The following is a 21,574-nucleotide window of genomic DNA, read 5'->3' on the forward strand; positions in this document are numbered from 1 at the left end:
TGTGGCACTGAGGCCTACTCAGTCAGGTCTTTTGTGTACTTGGGAAAGGAACTGGAAACGCCAGAACTAAAACTGAGAAGTCTGTCTCAGGCTCCAGGATCATTTGGCAAATTTTTAAATGCTGTTGAGGAAACCATAGTCCATGGAGCTTGAGTATCAAAAGTTAGAGCCGTGAGTTATTAAAGCAAAGGTTTTTGGGCAATATGCAAATAAGTTTCTAAAGGCTTAGAGCGTCTGAGATTGTGTGTACCATGGATTGAGTGGTACTGACAGGAGTGCTTACCTTATCTGTCTGTCTATCCATCTGTCCAACCATCTGCACACTAGGGGTACTTTTAAAAATCTACGTCTTTAATAAGATGCCCAAAAGTTAATCATAAATTTTTATAAGTTAAGGCTGACAGTTAACTGTTCAGTAGTACACTTGCAATTTAAAGGAATTACGTAAAGTGCTAATTTTTTTTTTGTTTGAATATTTGCTGTGCTCCTCTTTGGTGTGTTCTGTAGTAGGCTGTGTGACCCGGGATTTTTCTGACTCTTCCTATGACTTAGGCTATGGAACATGCTAGTGAGGGTGAGGTTTTAAATCTCACCCCCCAAAACTGTTTTGAGTTGCAATTTTCTGGTTTGCATATACTGAGTGATTGTTTTTAAACAAGATGCAAATCAAAGTAGGAAATGATCTTTTCCCTCATATATATATAGTTATTTTCTATTTTTCTCTTTTTTTTCCCACCATCTACTGTCCTTCCTGTAAATATATTTATTCTCTGGCCCATAGAATATGTTGGTCTCCTCAAACTTTGTTGTCAAGTGAAGAAAAGCTAATATTCCATTTTTTCCCATGACTTCTGTGATAAAACAGGAGAGGAGTTTCAGATGGAGCTAGATCATATCTGAGTCGATAGTAGGCTCAATGGGGGAATGTCGTGTCTGCACGCTTGCTGCCTCACTGGGGTAGGAGGCTTGGCCTCCTTCCTTACTACTTCTCTCCACTGGCTGAATTGTCCTGACATCTTTCCCAGCAGCAGATCTCTTTTCCTAAGAGTTTACTGTTTGGCACTTGAGCAAAAGGCTCAATAGGTTTTACCATAGGCCAGGTACTTTTTTGAACTTGAACCTACATGAACTCACTTAATTCTTATTCCATTTTTTCCCTCTACAGGGAGGGAAACAGAGGCTCAGAGAGGTGGCTTAACTATTAAGTGGCAGAGCCTGGATTTGAACCTAGGAGGTTTCAGTGTACTTTGTCTTTGTACTCTGTACTTTGACCTTATGCTATATGACTTCTCAGGCAGGGCCCTGGCCCGGGTCTCCTCTGCTGCCACATCTTTCTGTTGTACTGTGTAGCTTTAAGGAGAGAGTTCTTTGAAAGGATTCGTTAAACAGCTGCCTTCTCTCCTGCTTCTCCTCCCCATCTGGCCATTACTTTAGTCTCCTTTGCAGTTTTGTCCTTAAATGTTGGGGTTCCCCTGAGCCGTCCTTGGCCTCACAAGCCTTGGCTTCCGTTCTGGTGCGCTGTGAAGATTCTAGTGCTGCAGCCGCTATTGCACGCACACCCCTGTGCTGGGCTCACCCCTGCACCTGGCTGTCCTGTGTATCTGCACTCACGTATCCTCAGGACGCTGGGGACCAAGTTGCCTTCCCTCACACGTGCTATCCTCCTTTATTCTCAGAGGCCCCAGGCCCTCCCCTCCCGTCTCACCACCCACCCCGTGCTCTGTCTCAGAGTCTGCAGCTTCGGCTTCTTTAGTGGCCCCACCCCTCCCCTGCTCACTGCCACCTTAACTGAGGCCCTTAGCGCTCCTTGCTTGACACCAGTGGCCTTCCCACTGGCATGTTTGTGTCCTTTCTTGTCCTCCCACAGCCATCCCACACACTCCAGAAAGCTGTCTTGGGCACAGGTCTCAACATGGCATACCCTCCTTAAAACCTCAAACAGCTGTTCCTGGCTCAGAAAAACCTGACTCCCCAGTACCACCTGCTCTTATGATATGGCCCCTGGTACCTTCAGCCTCATTTCTAGCCCCAGCCACCCCTCCCCACAGGGGTCCCTGCCCGGGTCACCCCCTTCTCACAGGGGTCCCTGCCTGGGTCACCCCTCCTCACAGGGGTCCCTGCCTGGGTCACCCCCTCCTCACAGGGGTCCCTGCCTGACCAGGTCACCCTCTCCCATCAAGGGACCCTGCCTGGGTCACTCCCTCTTCTGAGGTATTTCTGCCACCATGTGTGTTGGCCTTGCCCTTGGCCTGCCCTGTATAAAACCCAGGAGGGAGAGACTAAAACCCGATGCCCTTTAAAAAAAGTATGGAGTGGCGGGGCCTTCCGTCCCATGGTTGGAGGTGGTGTCCCATGGTAAATGGAGCTGCTACCCAGCTTGTCTGCTGCTGTGGGGACAGGGGACAGTGGATTTGTCCCAGTAGGGTGGAGAAAAGGCAGACTTTACCCCTGTCGCTGGGCTGCAGGGGTGTTTGTTTCTGTCCCTCTGCTGCCATGGATTATCTTCAAAGTGGGTACTTGGAAACAAGTAAGTTGGCTATGCGCCATGTATCCTGGAGCTTAAGGCCCCCTGGAGGACCTGGAATTAATCCTGGAAAGCTCCACAGAGAGGCAGCTGCTGGAGGCTGGAGCCGGCTGGGTGACATGCTTTGTAAGTAGGTCACAGGAAAGAAAGTGAAGCCCCGAAGGCTTCCTCCCCCAGCGTGTTAGAAAAGAAGTGGCAGCCTGCATAGCCTGGAGGGAGTACCTGAGCCATGTGTGCTTCCAAGAGGCTCTCTGTGAGCTTTGGCCTGGGTGGCAGAGCCACAGGTACCGGGTTTTGTGTCCTCCTGGCTTTTGTGCAGGGCAGGCAACCACCTAGACACTTCCCAGACTGCCGGTCATTATCATTGTGGTCACCAGCATGGCCACAGCTGTTGGCTGAGCTTTTTTATATATTCTGAGCTGATGCCAAAGGCTGTAGGCATTGTCTCATTGGTTCCTGACAGCGCCCTCTGAGGTGGAGTTATTTGGCAGCTTAGTGGTTTTCTTGTTTTTAGTATTTCATTTGGTTTCTATGAGAGATGTTCCTGGGAAAGTTTGGGAAAATGAATTAAGAGAATTGGAACAAAATCAGGTGAGGAGGTAGAGGGCACAATCATCTTTCCTGCGTGGGAATGGGGGTCCCTTGCTCCCTCACAGGGACAAGGAAAGAGAGTTGATTAGTGCCGCTTAAATGTGTTGCAATTAATTACTCGCCAGTTTTCTTACACTCGGGGGCTTAGGCTGGCCTATAAATCTTAGTCCCAGGTTAGTTGTAAAATCTTGATTTATCTCTCCGTCTAGGCGTGCTAACACATTTGTTGGCTTGAATTATTTAAAGTTATCATGAAAGAGGTCCGATTTCTATTGCCTGCCCTGATTTGCACTTTAAATATAGTTCCCTGTTGCAATTTACCAGAATTCATGTTGAAAATAGAAAAGGGGAAATTACTTTTAAACAGCAGTTTGGCATATAAAGCATGATTTACCCTGGAATATTTCTCCAACTGCACATTAAAGCACTAAGGCCAAATTTTCAACAATATTTTCCCTGCTGAATCTGGAAATTAATATGAAAGCAAACAGCTAACACTGAGCCTCAGGTAGCCACTCCTGTGTGCCCCTTTGGTTGGGGGCAGGATGGAGAAATCTTTCCCTCACTCCTCCTTTTCTTTGTCACTCACTAGCCCAGACTCAAATTGCAGTATGCACTCTTGTTAGCATTGTTGAAGGTGACAGGCAATTTCCTACCTCCCTTGCTAATTTTTCTCACTTTGCTCATCTCTTTGCACCATTTCTCTTTCATTTCCATGAAACCAGGATTTTTATGGGTAAGAATTCTGTAAATGGTTAGTTATTTTAAGATTGGATTTATTAGTGGTATAGCATATTCTGTGCCTTCACAGTATATTTGGTTCCTTTTTATTTTTATTTATTTATATTTTGTTAAGAGGCAGGGTCTCTCTGTCACCCAGGCTGTTCGAGTGAAGTGGCATGACCATAGTTTACTGCTGCCTTGAGCTTTTGGATACATGGAGTCCTCCCACTTCAGCCTCCCAAGTAGCTGGGACTACAGGTGTGCACTAGCAAGCCTGGCTAAGCTTTAATTTTTTTCTTTTTTTTGGAGAGATGGGGTCCCACCATCTTGCCCAGGATGGTCTTGTACTCTTGACCTCAAGTAATCCTCCTGCCTCAGCCTCTCACAGTGCTAGAATTACAGGCATGTGCCACCACGTCCGGCCACATTTGGTTCCTTGATGATTTCTTTTGATTTATTTAGATTATAGAAATGTAAAGATAAAACCAATTGGCAGCTGGGCATGGTGGCTCACGCCTGTAATCTCAGCACTTTGGGAGGCCGAGGTGGGCGGATCACCTGAGGTCAGAAGTTTGAGACCAGCCTGGCCAACATGGCAAAACCCCAGCTCTACTAAAAATACAAAAATTAACCGGGCATAGGGCATGCGCCTGTAATCCCAGCTACTCAGGAGGCTAAGGTAGGAGAGAATCGCTTGAATGGAGGTGGAGGTTGCAGTGAGCTGAGATAGTGCCACTGCACTCCAGTCTGAGCAACAGAGTGAGACCTGTCTCAAAACAAAACAAAAAACAACTGGCATTTTTTTCTAAGGATTATTTTGTTTTATGATTTGTTCCTACAACGGAAAGTAACTCTGATGCATTTTTTATGTCATTGTTTTAAATATTATAATTTGTGTCTATCATGGGAAAAAGGAATTTTAAATTTCACGGCAGAGTGATGAGAAATGACAGGCTTTTTTGGTTTGGGTTTTTTTTTTTTTTTTTTAAATGGATATTTTAACTCTAGGTCTATATTTTTGGACAGAGCTAGAATCTAGTTTAACTTAGCTCAGTTAAGCTTTGTCTGGCTAAAGGAATGGTGTGTCGATTACAACAAGCAGAATTTGTGGAATTTATTTGACGTATTGGCAATATCTTTCCTGTATGTAATTCCTACTTTAAACAGTTACATCATCAAATAATATTAGCTGCTTACTTACAAAAGGTGATACATTAGTAATTTTAAGAACCAGTACCAAATAAAGATACCTTCCCTGCACTATATTCTACATTCTAAGGGCTAGGGACTTTTGTGTTCACATGCACTTCGTGGTCATATAGCTCAGTCTGGCCTTGCAAAAAAGTGAAGTAAAAGTAAACGTGTTATTAGATGATGCTACTGGACCTGTTACATTAAGAAAGTTATTTTATTTGATAAAAGAAGACATTCTAACCCCAGAGATATTTGACTGTCCTTGTTTGGAATTAGGAATTAATTGGGGAGGGGGAGATGGGTTTTTTTAGACAGGGTCTCACTCTTGTCCAGGCTGGAGTACAGTGGCATGATTATAGCTCATTCCTGGGCTCAAAGGATCCTCCCGCCTTGTCTTCCTAAGTAGCTGGGATGACAGGCGTGCTCTAGTATAACTGGTTGTTGTTTTTTTTTTGAAGACGGCGTCTTGCTCTGTCGCCCAGGCTGGAGTGTGATGGTGTGATCTCTGCTCACTGCAACCCCCGTCTCCCAGGTTCCAGTGATTCTCCTGCCTCAGCCTCCTTAGTAGCTGGGGCTACAGGCACCTGCCACCATGCCTGGCGAATTTTTGTATTTTTAGTAGAGATGGGGTTTCACTATGTTGGCCAAGCTGGTCTCAAACTCCTGACGTCATGATCCCCCCGCCTCAGCCTCCCAAAGTGCTGGGATTACAGACATGGGCCACTATGCTCAGCCACATGTCTGGCTAATTTTTTTATTTTTTGTAGAGATAAGGCCTCCCTATGTTGCCCAGGCTGGTTTCAAGCTCCTGGCTTCAAGGGATCCTCCTGCCTTGGCCTCCCAAAGTGCTGGGATTACACAGATGTGAGCCACCACGCTCAGCGGGAGATGGATTTTTGAATCAAAGTCATGAATTAGTTTGATCACAGTTTTTGTATCTTGCAAGTTCTCAGAATTCTATTTTCTGGAATTCTGTGGTGCTAAGATGTGTTAACATGTTGCAACCTCCCTGTATGATATTCCTTAAGTAATTCTGTTTTTGATATCTTCTGCAGGGTTTTAAATGTGCATATTAGCTTAGAAGTAAATAAAATAAAACCAAAAAGTTAAGTACCCAGAAGCAGAATTTAAATGGCTTTGCAATTAAATCTCTCCTTTCTTCTTAGAACTTGAAGTGATGATTGGGCTTTGTTTTTCATGTGTGTGTGTGTGTGTGTGTGTAAAGTGAGAAAATGCATTAGATCCTGTTGAAAATAAAGGTGAGAGGCACTAAGCCTCTTTGTTCTACTGGGTTGGCGCTGCCTAGTATAGGGAGCGGGCAGTCCTTATGTGATGTGACCCTAGGGTCCTCCAGAGTAAAGACTTTCACTCATTCATTTATTAAGTACCTATTTACTGAGTTCCTTCTGTGTGCTAGCTGTGCTTTTGGTGTGGTGGCAAACAGTAGATAAAACTGTATTCCTGGTGGGGTAGTAGCCCAGGCCTGTAATCCTAGCACTTTGGGGTGCCGAGGTGGGCGGATTGCTTGAGCCCAGGAATTTGAGGCCAGCCTGAGTAACATGTTGAAACCTTGTCTCCACAAAAAACACAAAAATTAGCTGGGCATGGTGGCACATGCCTGTAGTCCCAGCTACTTGGGAGGCTGAGGTGGGAGGATCACTTGAGCCCAGGAATGAAGGTCGCAGTGAGCTGAGATTGTGCCATTGCAGTCTAGCCTGGGCAACAGAGTGAGACCCTGTCTCAAAAAACACAAAACAACCCCACCCCCACCCCCACCCAAACCCAGTATAACTGTATTCCTGCCCTTGTGGAGCTTATAATCAACTGACGTAAGATAAGTAATAAATAAATAAATAAATATATATGTCAGTTGGTGATAAGTGCTCTGGAGAAGAGTAAAGCAGACTGAGGTGGATAAGGAGGGTGTGGAATTGGGGATTTATTATTTTATGTGAGATGGTCTCAGGGAGGCCTTGTATAATGTCTACTGTTACCTAAATTGTTCACATAGAGGTTCATATGGCTTAGATTTCAGTTTCACCCTGCCTTTTGAAATGTCATTCTGGAAATGGAAACGATGAAACCATGTTCGTCATTTGCTTCTTAGTGTGAAGATGTTTTAGATTCTTTCTTTTGAGCAAATGTTAATGCAATATTTGAGGCAATGGATGTCTGGGGGTGGGGATGGGGAGGAATTAGAAGGGATCCAAATGGGTGAGGTGGTCTCCTGCTTCTGAGTAGGGTCCCCTCCGCCACCAAGGAGCCCCTCTGCTGACACTCCTTGTACATTATTGTTCCATGGTGTCACTTCTCCCACTCTTTTAGTACATCATTGCCCTATGGCACTGCCTTTTACTCCTGTGAGTGCTAATTGGAGAAAGTGAACTCTGCAGTGCTTTCCTCTTAGCTGTTGAGGAGAAATGTGCTGTAAAATGAAGGGTACTATTTTTTGTTCTGTTAAGCTTCCTGTTTGGCTTGTCATTTTGCTTTATATTTTCAGAGTGTTACTGTCATGTTGTTGTTATTATTTTTAATGCAGAGCCTAAATGTGGCTCTAGGGATATCTTTGTCTATTATGGCTCTGACTCGAAACATTCATTCATTCTAAATGGAGAGTGATTTTAATTTCCCTCACTCTCCCAGCCCCATTGCTTTAGTAGGGTTCTGTTAGGGTTTAGTAGGTTCTGTGCTTGCTGGTAGCAGTATCTGCATCACACTTCTAACCTTGCAGCCCTTAGGAAAAAACTTGCTCTAAATTTAGCTCTGTTGCCTGCCGGGCTCTGGGAGTGATTTTGAGGGTGAGAATTTGTACTTCTTCCTCCTGGATTCTCAGGAATTCCCCTTTGCTTAAGAAGGCACCACACTTAAGGTTTCTAAGAAGTAGTATTTTGTACACATCTATTTTATGGTTTATGTCTATAGACACAAATGGCATACACAGCTTTGAATTTGTCTGATGTACTATTTCTTTTGCTTGGTAGCCGAAGCGTGTTGGCTTTGTGTTGATGAATAATTTTAGGTCTGAGATGAAGAAAGCCAGTAATAACAAGTTTGCAGCAATGCAGCTGCTTAAAAATGAGCAAAATATGTCTTGTTAAAGTATCTTTTTTTATTATAAGCAAAACTGTTGGATATAAGAATTAACCTGAATTGCTAACTCTAATGTAAAAATGTTTCTTTTTTTTTCCAGCTTTTGGTTTGGCTTCTGAAGATACAAAGAAAGAGGTCAAGCAGTCTCAGGTACTCATCCCAATGATCAAATCTTTTCCTTCCAAGATTCCTTTGTATTTTCTCTAATGGGAACTGTAATCATTTCATTCTTCAATTGTTATCATTTTTATTGTTATATGAATTCATATAATGTTGGTCAACACATTTTGAATCCCTAACGCAACCTATAGACAGACTTGCTTTTTAAAAATCCTTTAATATTTAAGGCTGATCCACTTGGTTTTAAAGTTATTTTGAGAAAAAAGGTGTTTTGACATAGAGTTGTACATTTTAATAGTCTTGCTTGGATACCATAGTTTTCCCCAGTCTTACCAAATACCGTTTTTTATTTCTTTTTTGCAACCAAGTTTCACTCTGTCACCCAGGCTGGAGTGCAGTGGCACAATCTCAGATCACTGCAACCTCTACTTCCTGGGTTCAAGTGATTCTCCTGCCTCAGCCTCCCCAGTAGCTGGGAATACAGGCGTGCGCCACCATGCCTGGCTAATTTTTGCATTTTTAGTAGACAGAGGGTTTCATCATGTTGCCCAGGCTGATCTCAAATTCCTGACCTCAGGTGATCCACCCACCTCAGCCTCTTAAAGTGTTGGGATTACAGGCATGAGCCACTGCACCCGGCCCAGTCTTAGCAAATATCTTAACCTTGGGTTTAATTATCTCAGTCTGTGAAAGGATTTTACTATGTCACAGAAACCTGATTAGTCTCACCTTGAAGGTGGCAGTGTGTGAGAGGGTGTGCTGGGGGCTGGGTGGGAGACCCCAAAGGTGACTCTATTACCAGACAGTCAGAACCAGAAAGCTAGGCCAGGGGACTCGCAGAGAGCAGGCAGTGCTTATCCCAATCTCGGAGCTGCTGCTTTTTAATCATTGGTTGTAGTCAGGGAACGGCTCTAAATGTTTATTAGTTGGGCTTTGCACTAGATCAGTTTAGCACATAAAAAAGAAAAACAGTAGTTTAAAATGTCAGTTGTTTTTGTCATATTAGTTAAAGCTCAGTTGACTCTATTTTTTACCCCACAATTGGTGTAAATGCGTTTTTTTAATAGTATGTTTCTTTTATCAACAGAGTATTTTAACTGTACTATGAGATTCTTACACAGGGGAAATGATAATACTAATTGCTTATGATTTTAAGACCTTTTATGATTAATAAAGCATGTCACACATATAATTTAATCTTCTCAATGATCCTGTTATTTGTTAAAGTAAATATTCCCATTTACAACAGAGAAAACTTAGCCTCAGAGAAGTTACCTGATTTGACCAAGGTCACATGATTTTTTTTTTTTTTTCTTTTCAACTTTTGTTTTAGGTCAAGGGGTACATGTGCAGGTTTGTTACAGGGGTAGATTGCATGTCACAGGGGTTTGATGGATAGATTATTTTGTCACCTAGGTAAGAAGCATAGTACCTGATAGGTAGTTTTTGGATCCTTGCTCTCCTCCCACCCTTCACTCTCAAATAGACCCCAGTGTCTATTGTTCCCTTATTTGTGTCCATGTGTACACTCTGTTTAGCTCCCACTTATAAGTGAGAACTTGTGGTTTTTCATTTTCTGTTTCTGCATTAATTGGGTTAGGCTAATGGCCTCCAGCTCTATGTTGCTGCGAAGTCCATGTTCTCATTCTTTTTTATGGTTGTGTAGTATTCCATGGTGTATCCATACCACATTTTCTGTATCCAGTCTACTGCTGATGGGCATCTAGGTTGATTCCATGTCTTTGCTATTGTGAATACTGCTGTGATGAACATATGTGTGCATGTGTCTTTATGGCAGAACAATTTATATTCCTTTGGGTATATATCCAATAATGAAATTCCTGAGTTGAATGGTAGTTTTATTTTATGTTCTTTGAAAAATCTCTTTCCACCGTGGCTGAACTAATTTACATTCCCACCAGCCATAAGTATTCCTTTTCTCTGCAACCTTGCCAGCTTGTGTTATTTTTTGGCTTTTTAATATTAATGGCCATTCTGATTAGTGTGAGATGGTATTTCATGTGGTTTTGATTTACATTTCCCTAATGATTAGTGACGTTGAGCATTTTTTTTCATATGCTTATTGGCTGCATGTATGTCTTCTTTTGAGAAGTGTCTGTTCATGTCCTTTGCCCATTTTTAAAATGGGGTTGTTTGTTTTTTGCTTGTTGACTAGCTTACATTCCTTATAGATTCTGGATATTAGGCCTTTGTCAGATGCATAGTTTGCAAATATTTCCTTGCATTCTGTCAGTTGTCTGTTTACTCTGTTGATAATTTAGTTTGCTGTGGAGAAGCTCTTTCGTTTAATTAGGCCCCACTGGTCAAATTTTGTTTTTCTTACAGTTGCTTTTGTAGTCTTCCTCATGAAGTCTTTGCACAGGCCAATGTCCAGATGGTATTTCCTATGTTTTCTTGTAGGGTTTTTATAGTTTTAGGTTTTACATTTAAGTCTTCAATTCATCTTGAGTTGATTTTTGTGTGTGGTGTAAGGAAGGGGTCCAGTGTCAATCTTCTGTATATGGCTAGCCAATTATCCCAGCACCATTTATGGAATAGTGAGTCCTTTCCCCATTGCTTGTTTTTGTCAAAGATCAGATAGTCATAGGTGTGTGGCTTTATTTCTGGGTTCTCTAACCCGTTCCATTGGTCTATGTGTCTGTTTCTGTAGCACTACCATGCTGTTTGGTTACTGTAGCCTTGAAGTATAGTTTGAAGTTAGGTAATATGATGCTTCCAGCTTTGTTTCTTTGGCTTAGGATTGCTTTGGCTACTTGGGCTCTTTTTGGTTCCAAATGAATTTTAGAATTTTTTTTCTAATTCTGTGAAGAATTTCATTGGTAGTTTGATAGAAATAACATTGAATTTGTAAATTGCTTTGGGCAATATGGCCATTTTAACAATATTTATTCTTCCTATTCATGAACAAGGAATGTTTTTCCATTTGTTTTGTTGTCTCTGATTTTTTTCAGCAGTGTTTTGTAATGCTTATAGAGATCTTTTACTTCCCTGGTTAGCTATATTCCTCGGTGTTTTATTCTTTTTTGTGGCTACTTTTTTTTTTTTTTTTAGATGGGAGTCTCATTCTGTCACCCAGGCTGGCATGCAGTGGCGTGATCTCAACTCACTACAACCTGTGCCTCCCAGGTTCAAGCAATTGTCCTGCCTCAGCCTCCCGAGTAGCTGGGATTATAGGTGCCTGCCACCACATCTGACTAATTTTTGTATTTTTAGTAGAGATGGGGTTTCACTATGTATCCCAGGCTGGTCTCGAACTCCTGACCTCAAGTGATCCACCTGCCTCAGCCTTTCTCAAAGCGCTGGGATTACAGGTGTGAGCCACTGTGCCTGGCCTTTTTGTGGCTATTGTGAATGGGATTGCTTTCTTGATTTGCTGTCAGCGTGGATGTTATTTGTGTATGGAAATGCTACTGCTTTTTGTACATTGATTTTGTATCCTGAAACTTTGCTGAAGTTGATTAGATCTTTTCTAGGTATAGTATCTTACTGTCTGTGAAAAGAGATAGTTTGACTTCCTCTCTTCCTGTTTGGATGCCTTTTATTTCTTTATCTTGTCTGATTGCTCTGGCTAGACTTCCAATACTATATTGAATAGGAGTGGGGAGAGTGGGCATCCTTGTCTTGTTCCTTTTCTCAAGGGGAAAGCTTCCAGCTTTTGCCCATTCTGTATGATGTTGGCTATGGGTTTGTCATAGACAGCTTTTATTATTTTGAGGTATGTACCTTTGATGCCTAATTTGTTGAGAGTTTTTAACATGAAAGAATTTTATCAAAAGCCTTTTTTTTTTTCATCTATTCAGATGATCATGTGGTTTATGAAAAAGCCCCGATAGATTCATAGCCAAATTCTACCAGATGTGTGAAGAGCTGCTTCCAATCCTACTGAAACTCTCCCAAAAAATAGAGGAAGAAGGACTGCTCCCTAACTCATTCTGTGAGGCTAGTATCATTCTGATACCAAAACCTGGCAGAGACACAACAAAAAAAGAAAACGTCCAGTATTCCTGATGAACATAGTTGCAAAAATCTTCAACAAAAATGCTAGCAAACCAAATTTAGCAGCACATCAAAAGCTAATCCACCACAGTTAAGTAGGCTTTATTCCTAGGAGGCAAGGTTGGTTCAACATACGCAAATCAATAAATGTGATTCATCACCTAAACACATGATTATTAAAAAGTAAAGTTAGAATCCAAATTTTCTGAATCCTTGAATATTTCTCACTTTACTGTTTTATATTACACAGCCCTATGCATTATGATGTGTGTATTTGGCAATAATGAGGATCATTTGTGACACATTTAAAGTGCTACCTAGTCCTGTGGTAGCACTCAAAGTCCTTGTGACTTTGAGTCCTGAATGACAGGCATAAGGCACTGGTCGTGAGAACCAAAGTGTTGAAGTTCTTTGTTTTGTGTTTTTTTTTTGAGACAGAGTCTTGCTCTGTCGCCCAGGCTGGAGTGCAGTGGCGCAATCTCGGCTCACTGCAAGCTCCGCCTCCCGGGTTCATGCCATTCTCCCGCCTCAGCCTCCTGAGTAGCTGGGACTACAGGCACCTACCATCACGCCCGGCTAATTTTTTTTTTTTTTTTTTTTAAGTAGAGATGGGAGTTCATCGTGTTGGCCAGAATGTTCTCCATCTCCTGACCTCGTGATCTGCCTGCCTCGGCCTCCCAAAGTGCTGGGATTACAGGCATGAGCCACCACGCCTGGCCCAAAGTGTTGAAGTTCATGTCTTCTCCACCACTAGCCAGCTGTGGGACTTAGTGAACCTCGCTGTGCTCAGCCTCCTCATCTGTAAGATGGGGTAGTAGGACCTACCTCACAGGGCTGTTTTGGAGATTAAGTGTGCCTGTTTACAGCTTAGAACAATGCCAGGTCCTGTTTACATGTTTACCTGATAAGACAACAACAAATCCTATAAGCAGCCTTTTAAGAGGTCGCATAAGTCATCTTTCCTACCTGAACAAATCAAAGTAAAGAGGAACTGCTTTTGTCCGTTACATTTCTGTTGTAGAGGTAGTTGACTTCATATGAAGTGGTTGATGATAATGATGAAAAAAAGGTAGGTGCCAATAATTATTGAGCATTTGCTTTGTGCACACCCTGTGCTCAGCATTTCACTATCTTGTTCAACCTACAACACAATCTTGTGAAGTGGGTCTTGTCATTATTATTCCTATTCCGGTTGAAACAGGCCTGAGATAGTTGGTGGTACAGGCAGAATTAGAGCTCAGGGCCAACTGAGTGTGATCATGAACACATCTGATTATTTTATTCAGAGTCTCTAGGGCACTGGTGGGAGATTCCATTTTACTCCTCTTCCCTTTAAAATATTCCATATCAAATTCTTGAGGATGTCTTATCTTCTTTTAATGAAGGACTTATAAACTAAGCATTACATGTATGGATTGCAAGTGTTCAAATCTATTGTGAGTTGAAAAATAAAACCTGTGTCAAAGGGTGACTTTAATATGCGTTTTCTTGACTAGCATAGGAGCTGTCTGTGGGGTAGAGATTAATAGCAAATCTCTTTTGTATGTGAATAGGAATTCAGTTGACTTATAAAACCTTGACAGTGAGCACATTTTGATTGATACTGATAGCGTAAGAAACATGTGGCAGCAGAAATAATAAAACAAACCATGTGTTTCCTTCATCTTAGGAAGAACTAAGTCTTTTCACAAGGGAAGCTGGAGACAGAATTTTAATTGTTCTGTTAATTTAGTCTAATTTTCTTTCTCACAGGGGAAATTAGTCAAGACCATTTTGGTTCCATCTCAATTCACCTAATTCAACTGTTTCTTGCATATTTTATTTTTACAGTTTACAGATTGAACCCCTTGAAATGGCTAATCATTTCCTAGCTGTTGTGTCAGTCAACAGAGCTGCTGTGCTTAATAGCAAAGAGAAGGATGTATCATTTCGTTGCTTTTCTTTGATTTCACAAAGATAGCTATCTGATGGAAAGCCCAGCTGGTTTCGCAGCTTCAGTTGCTCAGTCTAGAACTGTAGCATTCTAACTTGTTGATAAAGGTGACTTTTGCTTTCTATATTATTTTTTAGCTCACTCTCCAAATCTGTTCACATCTAATGATGTGTATTTTCTAAAGCATGCCTCCCGAGGAAGGCTAGGCAGGCGTTATCATGGTGGTGTGAGGAAGAGCATTGGGATCGAGTTAGGAGACCTGGGTTGTAATTCTGGTTCTGTGGCCAGAATGACTGGTGGACCTTGGGAAAATGATTTATCTTTTCTGAGCCTCTGTTGTCTCATTTGCAAAAGGGGATTGCTGGGTTGAATCATCTCCAGTGCTGTTTTTAGATCTAACAATTCTATTTTTCTAGGAGCCTCAGCTGGCAGCCAAAGCTGTGGCATCCAGAAGGCAGCTTGGCCTGGGGCAGGTGGTGGGTTGCCAGTGGAGCCAAATGGCTCCTCTGGAGCTGAGGCTGGCGCCTTCCCTGAGGGCAGGTTGTCTTCCTGGTCAGGAGTGGCATTTAGAGGAAGGCTGCGCATGCTGACTTACGGTGATAGCCTGGCTTTGGTTCAGTGCATTCAGGGAACTGGATTGAGCTTTCCAGTCTTTCTAAGTAATTTCTTCCAGGTCTTCGTATTTTATCAGGATTAAGTTGGGTGTCACTTGATCCATCCTGAGAGTTAACAAATCAGCATATAACTCTAGGTTCTCCTCTACTCAGTGGCATTTCTAGTCTCGAGACAAAGATAATTTCAGAATATGCCACTAAAGGTGGTCGCTCCCCTGTGTTTAGCTCTCTCCTCCCCGAGTGTTGTCATGGTCCCTTTGGTATTCTTAGAGGATGCATCTCTGTGGATACATCTCTTGGCTTTTAAGCTGCTCCCAATTTTGTTGGTAAGGGCTCGCGATCACATTTCTTGTTGCAGTCTGTGAAGACAATTGGAGGATATTTGCCACCGTCCAATTGTCATAATTATAGCATATGGCAGTTGAAAGCAGGAAAGGGCAATTAGGGAGAAAATTCCTTCTTAGTCTGCAGAGAAGACAATGAAAATGGCAGATTTAGCTGCTGACGCTTTGCACTTTGCTAGAGAAATCTTTTGAGAGTTCCTCCCTTGATTTACACCGAGTCGAGGTCAGGTATTTCTCTGCCCACATCCAGATTTCTATGTCTGGGGCTCTCCAGCTCTTACAGTGCCCCTTCTGTGCTCCTGAATGTTTTTTTTTTTTTTTTTTTTTTTTTTTGAGATGGAGTCTAGCTCTATCCTCCAGGCTGGCGTGCAGTGACACGATCTCAGCTCACTGCAACCTCCGCCTCCCGGGTTCAAGCGATTCTCCTGCCTCAGCCTCTTGAGTAACTGGGACTACAGGCGCCCGCCATCATCCCCGGCTAATTTTTGTATTTTTCGTAGAGACGGGGTTTCACCGTATTGGCCAGGCTGGTCTCAAACTCCTGACCTTGCGATCTACCTGCCTCAGCCTCCCAAAGTGCTGGGGTTACAGGTGTGAGCCATTGCACCTGGCCTCTGTGCTCCTGAATTCTAGTGACCGCCATAGGCTGGCCTCCGAGGCCCTGTGCAGGCCCCTGGGACGACTCCTCAGGTAGGAGAGAACATTGTGGTAATATTCTGGAAGACAGTATGTCTGCACCCAAAAGATGATGGAGTGCGGTAATTCGTGGAACTCATCTTTATGAGGAGCACCCTGCCAGAATCAAGACTATCCTCTGATATGTTCATAATGCTTTATGGTTCACAGGGCTTTAAAAATGAACCCTCCTGAGAATCTCATGAACCAGTTAAGGGGTCACTGCATCTTATACAGTAAGGAAAGAGCTTAGGCTCAATCGACTTGCCCAAGATCGCATGAGAAGGGCACAGCCCAGCCTAAGAGGTCTGTCATGATGCAGAAGTACATCATTGCTCCGTGGTCCCTTAGGTTTCCGTCTCATTTCTTTAGGGAAGTGCTTCCAAGCCCCCGTTTTCAAATCTTCCTCCCATGCGCTGATACCCATCATGCACCACGCATGTTTACTCAGTGTATTGCTGGCTTCATTATGTACCAAGATTCATCTTTTTCTCTTTCATTTAAAATACAGGATTTGGAGAAAAGTGGTATATCAAGGAAAAATGACCTAGGTAAGTAATGATTTTTTTTAACCTAAGAGTGTGTACTCAGGTGTATTTTGTATGAATTATATTGCCATGAAGTGATTTTTTTTTTTCTGATTTTATTTATGGGGTAAATATTGTTGTCCAAATAGTCTGTCTTTAGCCCAGCCTAACGTTTGTTCTCCTGAAGATGTGGGGCAAACACTTCTCAGATGGACATGTTGGCGTGTGGTGGACTTCTGTTTACTCAGTGAGATATGTTGGATTTAATTCCCTCTGGCATCATTCATTGAGCTTCTGATAAGGATAAAGCCCCATGCCTGGTGGGCTCTGTGGGGGAATGCAGAGAGGAAGGAGACGTGGTCTCTGTTATTAAGGACCCACACAGTGTGGGAGAAAAGGACAAACTGGCGTTTACGCGTGCCCCCCGGGAGTAGGCTCTCCACTCGCTGGCCTGCAGACACCTCCGTGCCTTTCAGGAGTCAGCTCACCAGTCACGTCTGCCAGACTCGTCCCAAGCCTCCTGGCCTGGAAGCTGTAAGCCCTTCCTTTGTAAGGCATTATGCTTCTATCATAGCCCGTTCCTTATTTGTACTCCTTTTGAAACACCCACCCTGCCATATATTGTAAGTATCTTCAGGAATGTGACCATGGGTTAGACCTAAAACAAAAATTTCATCGGAAGCATGCCCAGTGTGTAAGGCCACACCTCTGTGTGCAGGGGTGAGTCTGTCCCTGAATGGTATGAACTTTGTCAGTGTGTTTCCTCCCAGGGTAGGAAGAATGACCCAAGTCTGGAACTCAGTCAGCCAGGACCTGGACACCAGAAGCAGTGGAACCTCACAAGAGGCCCATGATGTCAGGGGGATGCGGTCCATGGGAGAAGCTTCCCTGCAGACACAGGTGGTTGGCTCACCTCTAGTTTCATGATGGATAAGCCTGGGTTCCAGGAAACAAGAAGGGAACGATATACTCTTCTTGCTTCCTCCCCACTATTTTCCATGGAGACCTGGAAGGCGAGCTCTAGATAAGAGGGAAAAGGATAAAGGAAAGTGTTCCTTTCTAGGGCTTCTCTTCCTGGGCCTGGGTTCTGAGGGGTACAGAAGTGCAGGAGAGCCTGCCCTGCCCCCGCATGGAAGTGGGAGAATGACCTGTTTTGGGGAGGCGTATCTAGGGCCCACAGGGGACTGTGTTGGGGTCTGTGGGGTCTGACAGCAGCTGTATTTAAGGAACCACATCAATTTGTTGCTTTTTCTTCTCTGTATTATCACACCCTGTATGGTTTAGCCACACCTTTCCATGTGGAGATTTTCTTTCCTGCTACCAACTCTGGTGGCTTTGAACATTTATTTGTAGTTTATGGGAGCAGATGAGTCTCTGGTTATTAAATGAATTAATGATGCAAGTCTGGAACATGGGCTTGAAACTACAAAGGGGAAGTTACCTTGGACAAGTAAATTTATATTCTTGCAATTGCACATGGCAAGTCGAGCGAAACCTGACTTGGTATCAGTTCATCTGAAAAAGACCCAGGGGGCTTCTTTGTCACAAGCTTTGTGTGAGCCTACAAGACCAGGAGGCTACTAAAGATCCTGTGCAGTTGCAGCGACAACAGTAGATTCAGGGCACCGAGAGCATGGCTCACAGTCAGAGCTGGGAGATAGCCTCCACGCACGGGACGCTGTTTCTCCTGCTTGCTGCCTGATTGATAGATTCACTAGAGTATGATTATTCTCACCAAGTAAACATAATTGGAGTGGCGCTTTGTGCATATGTGTTTTCGGGTGTGTGTGTATGCATGCATATTTATCCCTCAGCGTTAAATCATAAGGCTGCTTGTTACTCAGCTTTTATCAGAAGAACATCATGTTGGTTTCTCATCAGAAAAACACCAGCATGATGAAACCCATTTTTCTAGGTAATTTCTGACCAGGAAGATGAGCATTTTACAGTAGAGTGCTTTGCCCATGGTAGGTGCTCAGCAACTGAAGACATGGAGAGCATTTGGTTTCTTCCGGCTTTCAAAGAAGAATCATTGCTCTCCAGCATCCGTTTTATATTCTGACTATCTCTCTGCCCTGCTGCCTTTCCTGAGCACTCTCTGCCACTCACCATTGGCTTTGGCATTGCATTGGCCCTTTAGGTATCCTTGACTAATTTCTTTATCTTCCCCTTCTAGCCTGTCGCTCTGATTATTACTGTCAGGCACTTAGTGTGCGGCCCATTTATTGCCCGTTCCTGGAGGAGAAACAGTGACGATCCATTTTGAGTTGTGACGGTGTTTGCCGAAGGCAGATTGCAGTGAGTTTAAAGAAGTGCAGCCAAGATGATAAGGAAATTGTGGAATTGTCTTATTTAGCTCTGTCGACTGGGCAGCAGGAGCTTAAGAGTCAGGTGCTTGGATGGCATACACAAAGAAGACAGCTACCAAGATAAGCTCTGGGATCTGGACTCAGCCAGAATGTGATTCAGTGAAGGGATCGCTTAGGCTGTATGTCAGAAAATATTTCTTGGTACTGGTGTGAAGAATGCAGGAATTTAAACACATAAGCTGTTTTCAGCACCAAACTGTACTAACTATACTAATCTAGTTCTTTTCTGGATTGGGTTGGGGCTGAGTAGCATGTCAGTGAACTTCCGGCATTCATTGTGATCAGGGTCACAGGAGCTCCCCTCCCCTTTAGCCTTGTCCTCGATATTAACCCCCTTGCATCCTGTTCCTTGGCCATACCTAACCGTTAGTATTTTCTGGCCCTAAATTTGATCCTCTGTCCCAAACTTTCACCACTCCCTCTGTGGGGAGGGTCTTTCCACACCTTTTTTTCCCCATCTTTGGGAGAGTGTCCTCCTTCCCTCCTTTGGGAAGGCTCTGCTGCCTAGGACCCCATTTCGCTCCTGAGGCACTTCCCCCATTTGAAAGTATTAATCTAGGCTGGGCGCGGTGGCTCAATCCTGTAATCCCAGCACTTTGGGAGGCCGAGACGGGCGGATCACGAGGTCAGGAGATCGAGACCATCCTGGCTAACACGGTGAAACCCCGTCTCTACTAAAAAATACAACAAATTAGCCGGGCGAGGTGGCAGGCGCCTGTAGTCCCAGCTACTCGGGAGGCTGAGGCAGGAGAATGGTGTGAACCCGGAGGCGGAGCTTGCAATGAGCCGAGATCTTACCCCTGCACTCCAGCCTAGGTAACAGAGCGAGACTCCATCTCAAAAAAAAAAAAAAAAAAAAAAAGAAAGTAAGTATTAATCTAGAGCCCAAGCCTATCAGCATGGTATATAAATCCCTCATGATTTGACTTAACGGATCTGCCTCCCTTTCTAACTTTATCACCTACTGTACCGTGCCCCGCTGCTTTTCTCAGAAATGCCTGACAGACATGGTCGTTCCCTCAGGGATGCTGCAGAGATACCCCAGGCTGTGGGCTCTGTGGTGATCGATCCCACTGATCTGCTACCCTGTGTGTGTGTGTCTGCTGCTTTTTAAAGGAAACTCAGGACACACCTCCTCCCGGAAGCTCACCTTGCACTCGCCCCCGGTCCTCTGGGCTCCAGTCCCCTGTACTCAGTTAGTTCTGGCTTTCCACTTACTGCTTTGTGTTATAATGGCCTGCCTCTGAACGAGGCTCAGACACTCCAGGGCTGCGACTGGGCTCACTCATTCTTGTATCACAGAGCTCTACACTGAGGAGGTACTCAGAAGACGTTTGCTGAATGAATGAATGAAGCGTGCATGATTAAAGTGTAGGAGAAAGGGAGAGGCCAGCATGATTTCTTAGTAGCTATGTTAAAAAGAGGACAGATACAACTGACAGGACATGACCTAGGTATGGATGGGAAGAATTTGCTTTTTAATCTTCTTGCAAATCGTCTTCCCTGCGTGGAAGTGCTGTTGTCTTCATGAGAAGACAGTGGGAGCTTTGCTGAGCTGGTAGAAGTGGCAGGAGTTGGTTACTGTGATGAACGGTGAGTGCAGGATTAAACTTCTTTTTCTTTTTTTAGAGATGTAGTCTTGCTATGTTGCTCAGGCTGACATCAAACTCCTGGGCCCAAGCAATCCTTCCACTTCAGCTTCCCAAGTAGCTGAGAGTTCAGGGCCTTGCCACCATGCCCAGCCAGGATTAACCTTTTGATAGAGAAATCTGCTCTTTAAAAAATGTATTATGAAATAATTTGAACATGTAAGAAGTTATAAAGAGAATAATATAATGAACATTTATGTATTATATGTTCATTAGGTTAAGAAATATCGCCTAGCTTAAGAAATTAAATACCATTAACACAGCTGAAACCTTTTAACCATTATCCTGATATGGTATTTATCATACTCATGTAATCTTTTATACCTTCACTTGCTATGTGTGTATATGTTTGGTATATATACATTTTAATATATTTATGTTTATATTGTTGCAAACTGTTGATTTGTATATTCTTTTGCAGCTTGCTTTTTTCAGCATTATAACTATGGGATTTATCTGCCATATCCATCTGGATTGATACATGTAGTACTGGTTAATTTTTATTGCTGCGTAGTATTCCAGTTAATATATCTTGTTAGTGGATATTTTCGTTGCTTTCTGTATTTTGTTTCACACAGTGCCACTGTAAGCACTTTTGTCATATATCCTTGTGCACACATCTGAGTTTCTCAAGGATGATTAATAAGAGTGGAATTTCTGGATCACTGGGAATGTGCATCTTGTTTATTAAATTTTAGAAAAATTACACTCTGAGGCTTATTTACTGCATTCTTAAGAAGAAATCTTTATAACTCCTCTTTAGATGTGTCAGTTTATATTAATGTTTCAGATGTAGTACATCCAAGATAAGAATTCAGTTGAAACTGAAGACACCCGTTTAAGTCTTACCCATGTGTCCAACATATAAAGCTGAGAAGCTGGTTTAAAATAGAGACAGGTATATGGAATGTTCCTATTTATATAAACTCCTAAAGGAAAGGAATTAGGTCATATTCAGTAGGCTGTTCAGCATTTCCTTTTACATATTTCATTGAGTTTTAACCAAAGAGCATTTTAGATTATTTTTAGAATCTAGATGGCTACACTATGGAACTATCTGTTGTGTGAATATTTGAGCAAGTGAATAAATGAATGGAGCTATAGAATAGAACATAAGAACCATCAAATAGAATGGAATAAAATAAAAATCAAATTAGGGTCTCTGAGCTGAGATGTTAAAGGGAAATATTCTTGGTGGGGGAGA

The 21,574-nt window shown here is 43.0% G+C and overlaps 2 protein-coding genes across 7 annotated transcripts in view; one reads left to right on the forward strand and one right to left on the reverse strand.

Moving 5' to 3' along the window:
* Positions 1-21,574, reverse strand: part of HMGB1 (high mobility group box 1) — a 979,364-nt gene that overhangs the window by 726,764 nt on the left and 231,026 nt on the right. The gene's annotated exons all lie outside the window — the stretch shown is intronic.
* Positions 1-21,574, forward strand: part of B3GLCT (beta 3-glucosyltransferase) — a 389,525-nt gene that overhangs the window by 6,836 nt on the left and 361,115 nt on the right. For all 4 annotated transcript variants that reach the window (XM_050766878.1, XM_050766880.1, XM_050766879.1 and 1 more), the window contains exons 2-3: positions 8,223-8,272; positions 16,337-16,376. In XM_050766878.1, coding sequence (XP_050622835.1) covers positions 8,223-8,272; positions 16,337-16,376 — 90 coding nt within the window. The remainder of the gene's footprint in view (positions 1-8,222; positions 8,273-16,336; positions 16,377-21,574) is intronic.

The sequence above is a fragment of the Macaca thibetana genome, chromosome 17 (assembly GCF_024542745.1).
Source record: "Macaca thibetana thibetana isolate TM-01 chromosome 17, ASM2454274v1, whole genome shotgun sequence".
Classification (NCBI taxonomy): domain Eukaryota; kingdom Metazoa; phylum Chordata; class Mammalia; order Primates; family Cercopithecidae; genus Macaca; species Macaca thibetana.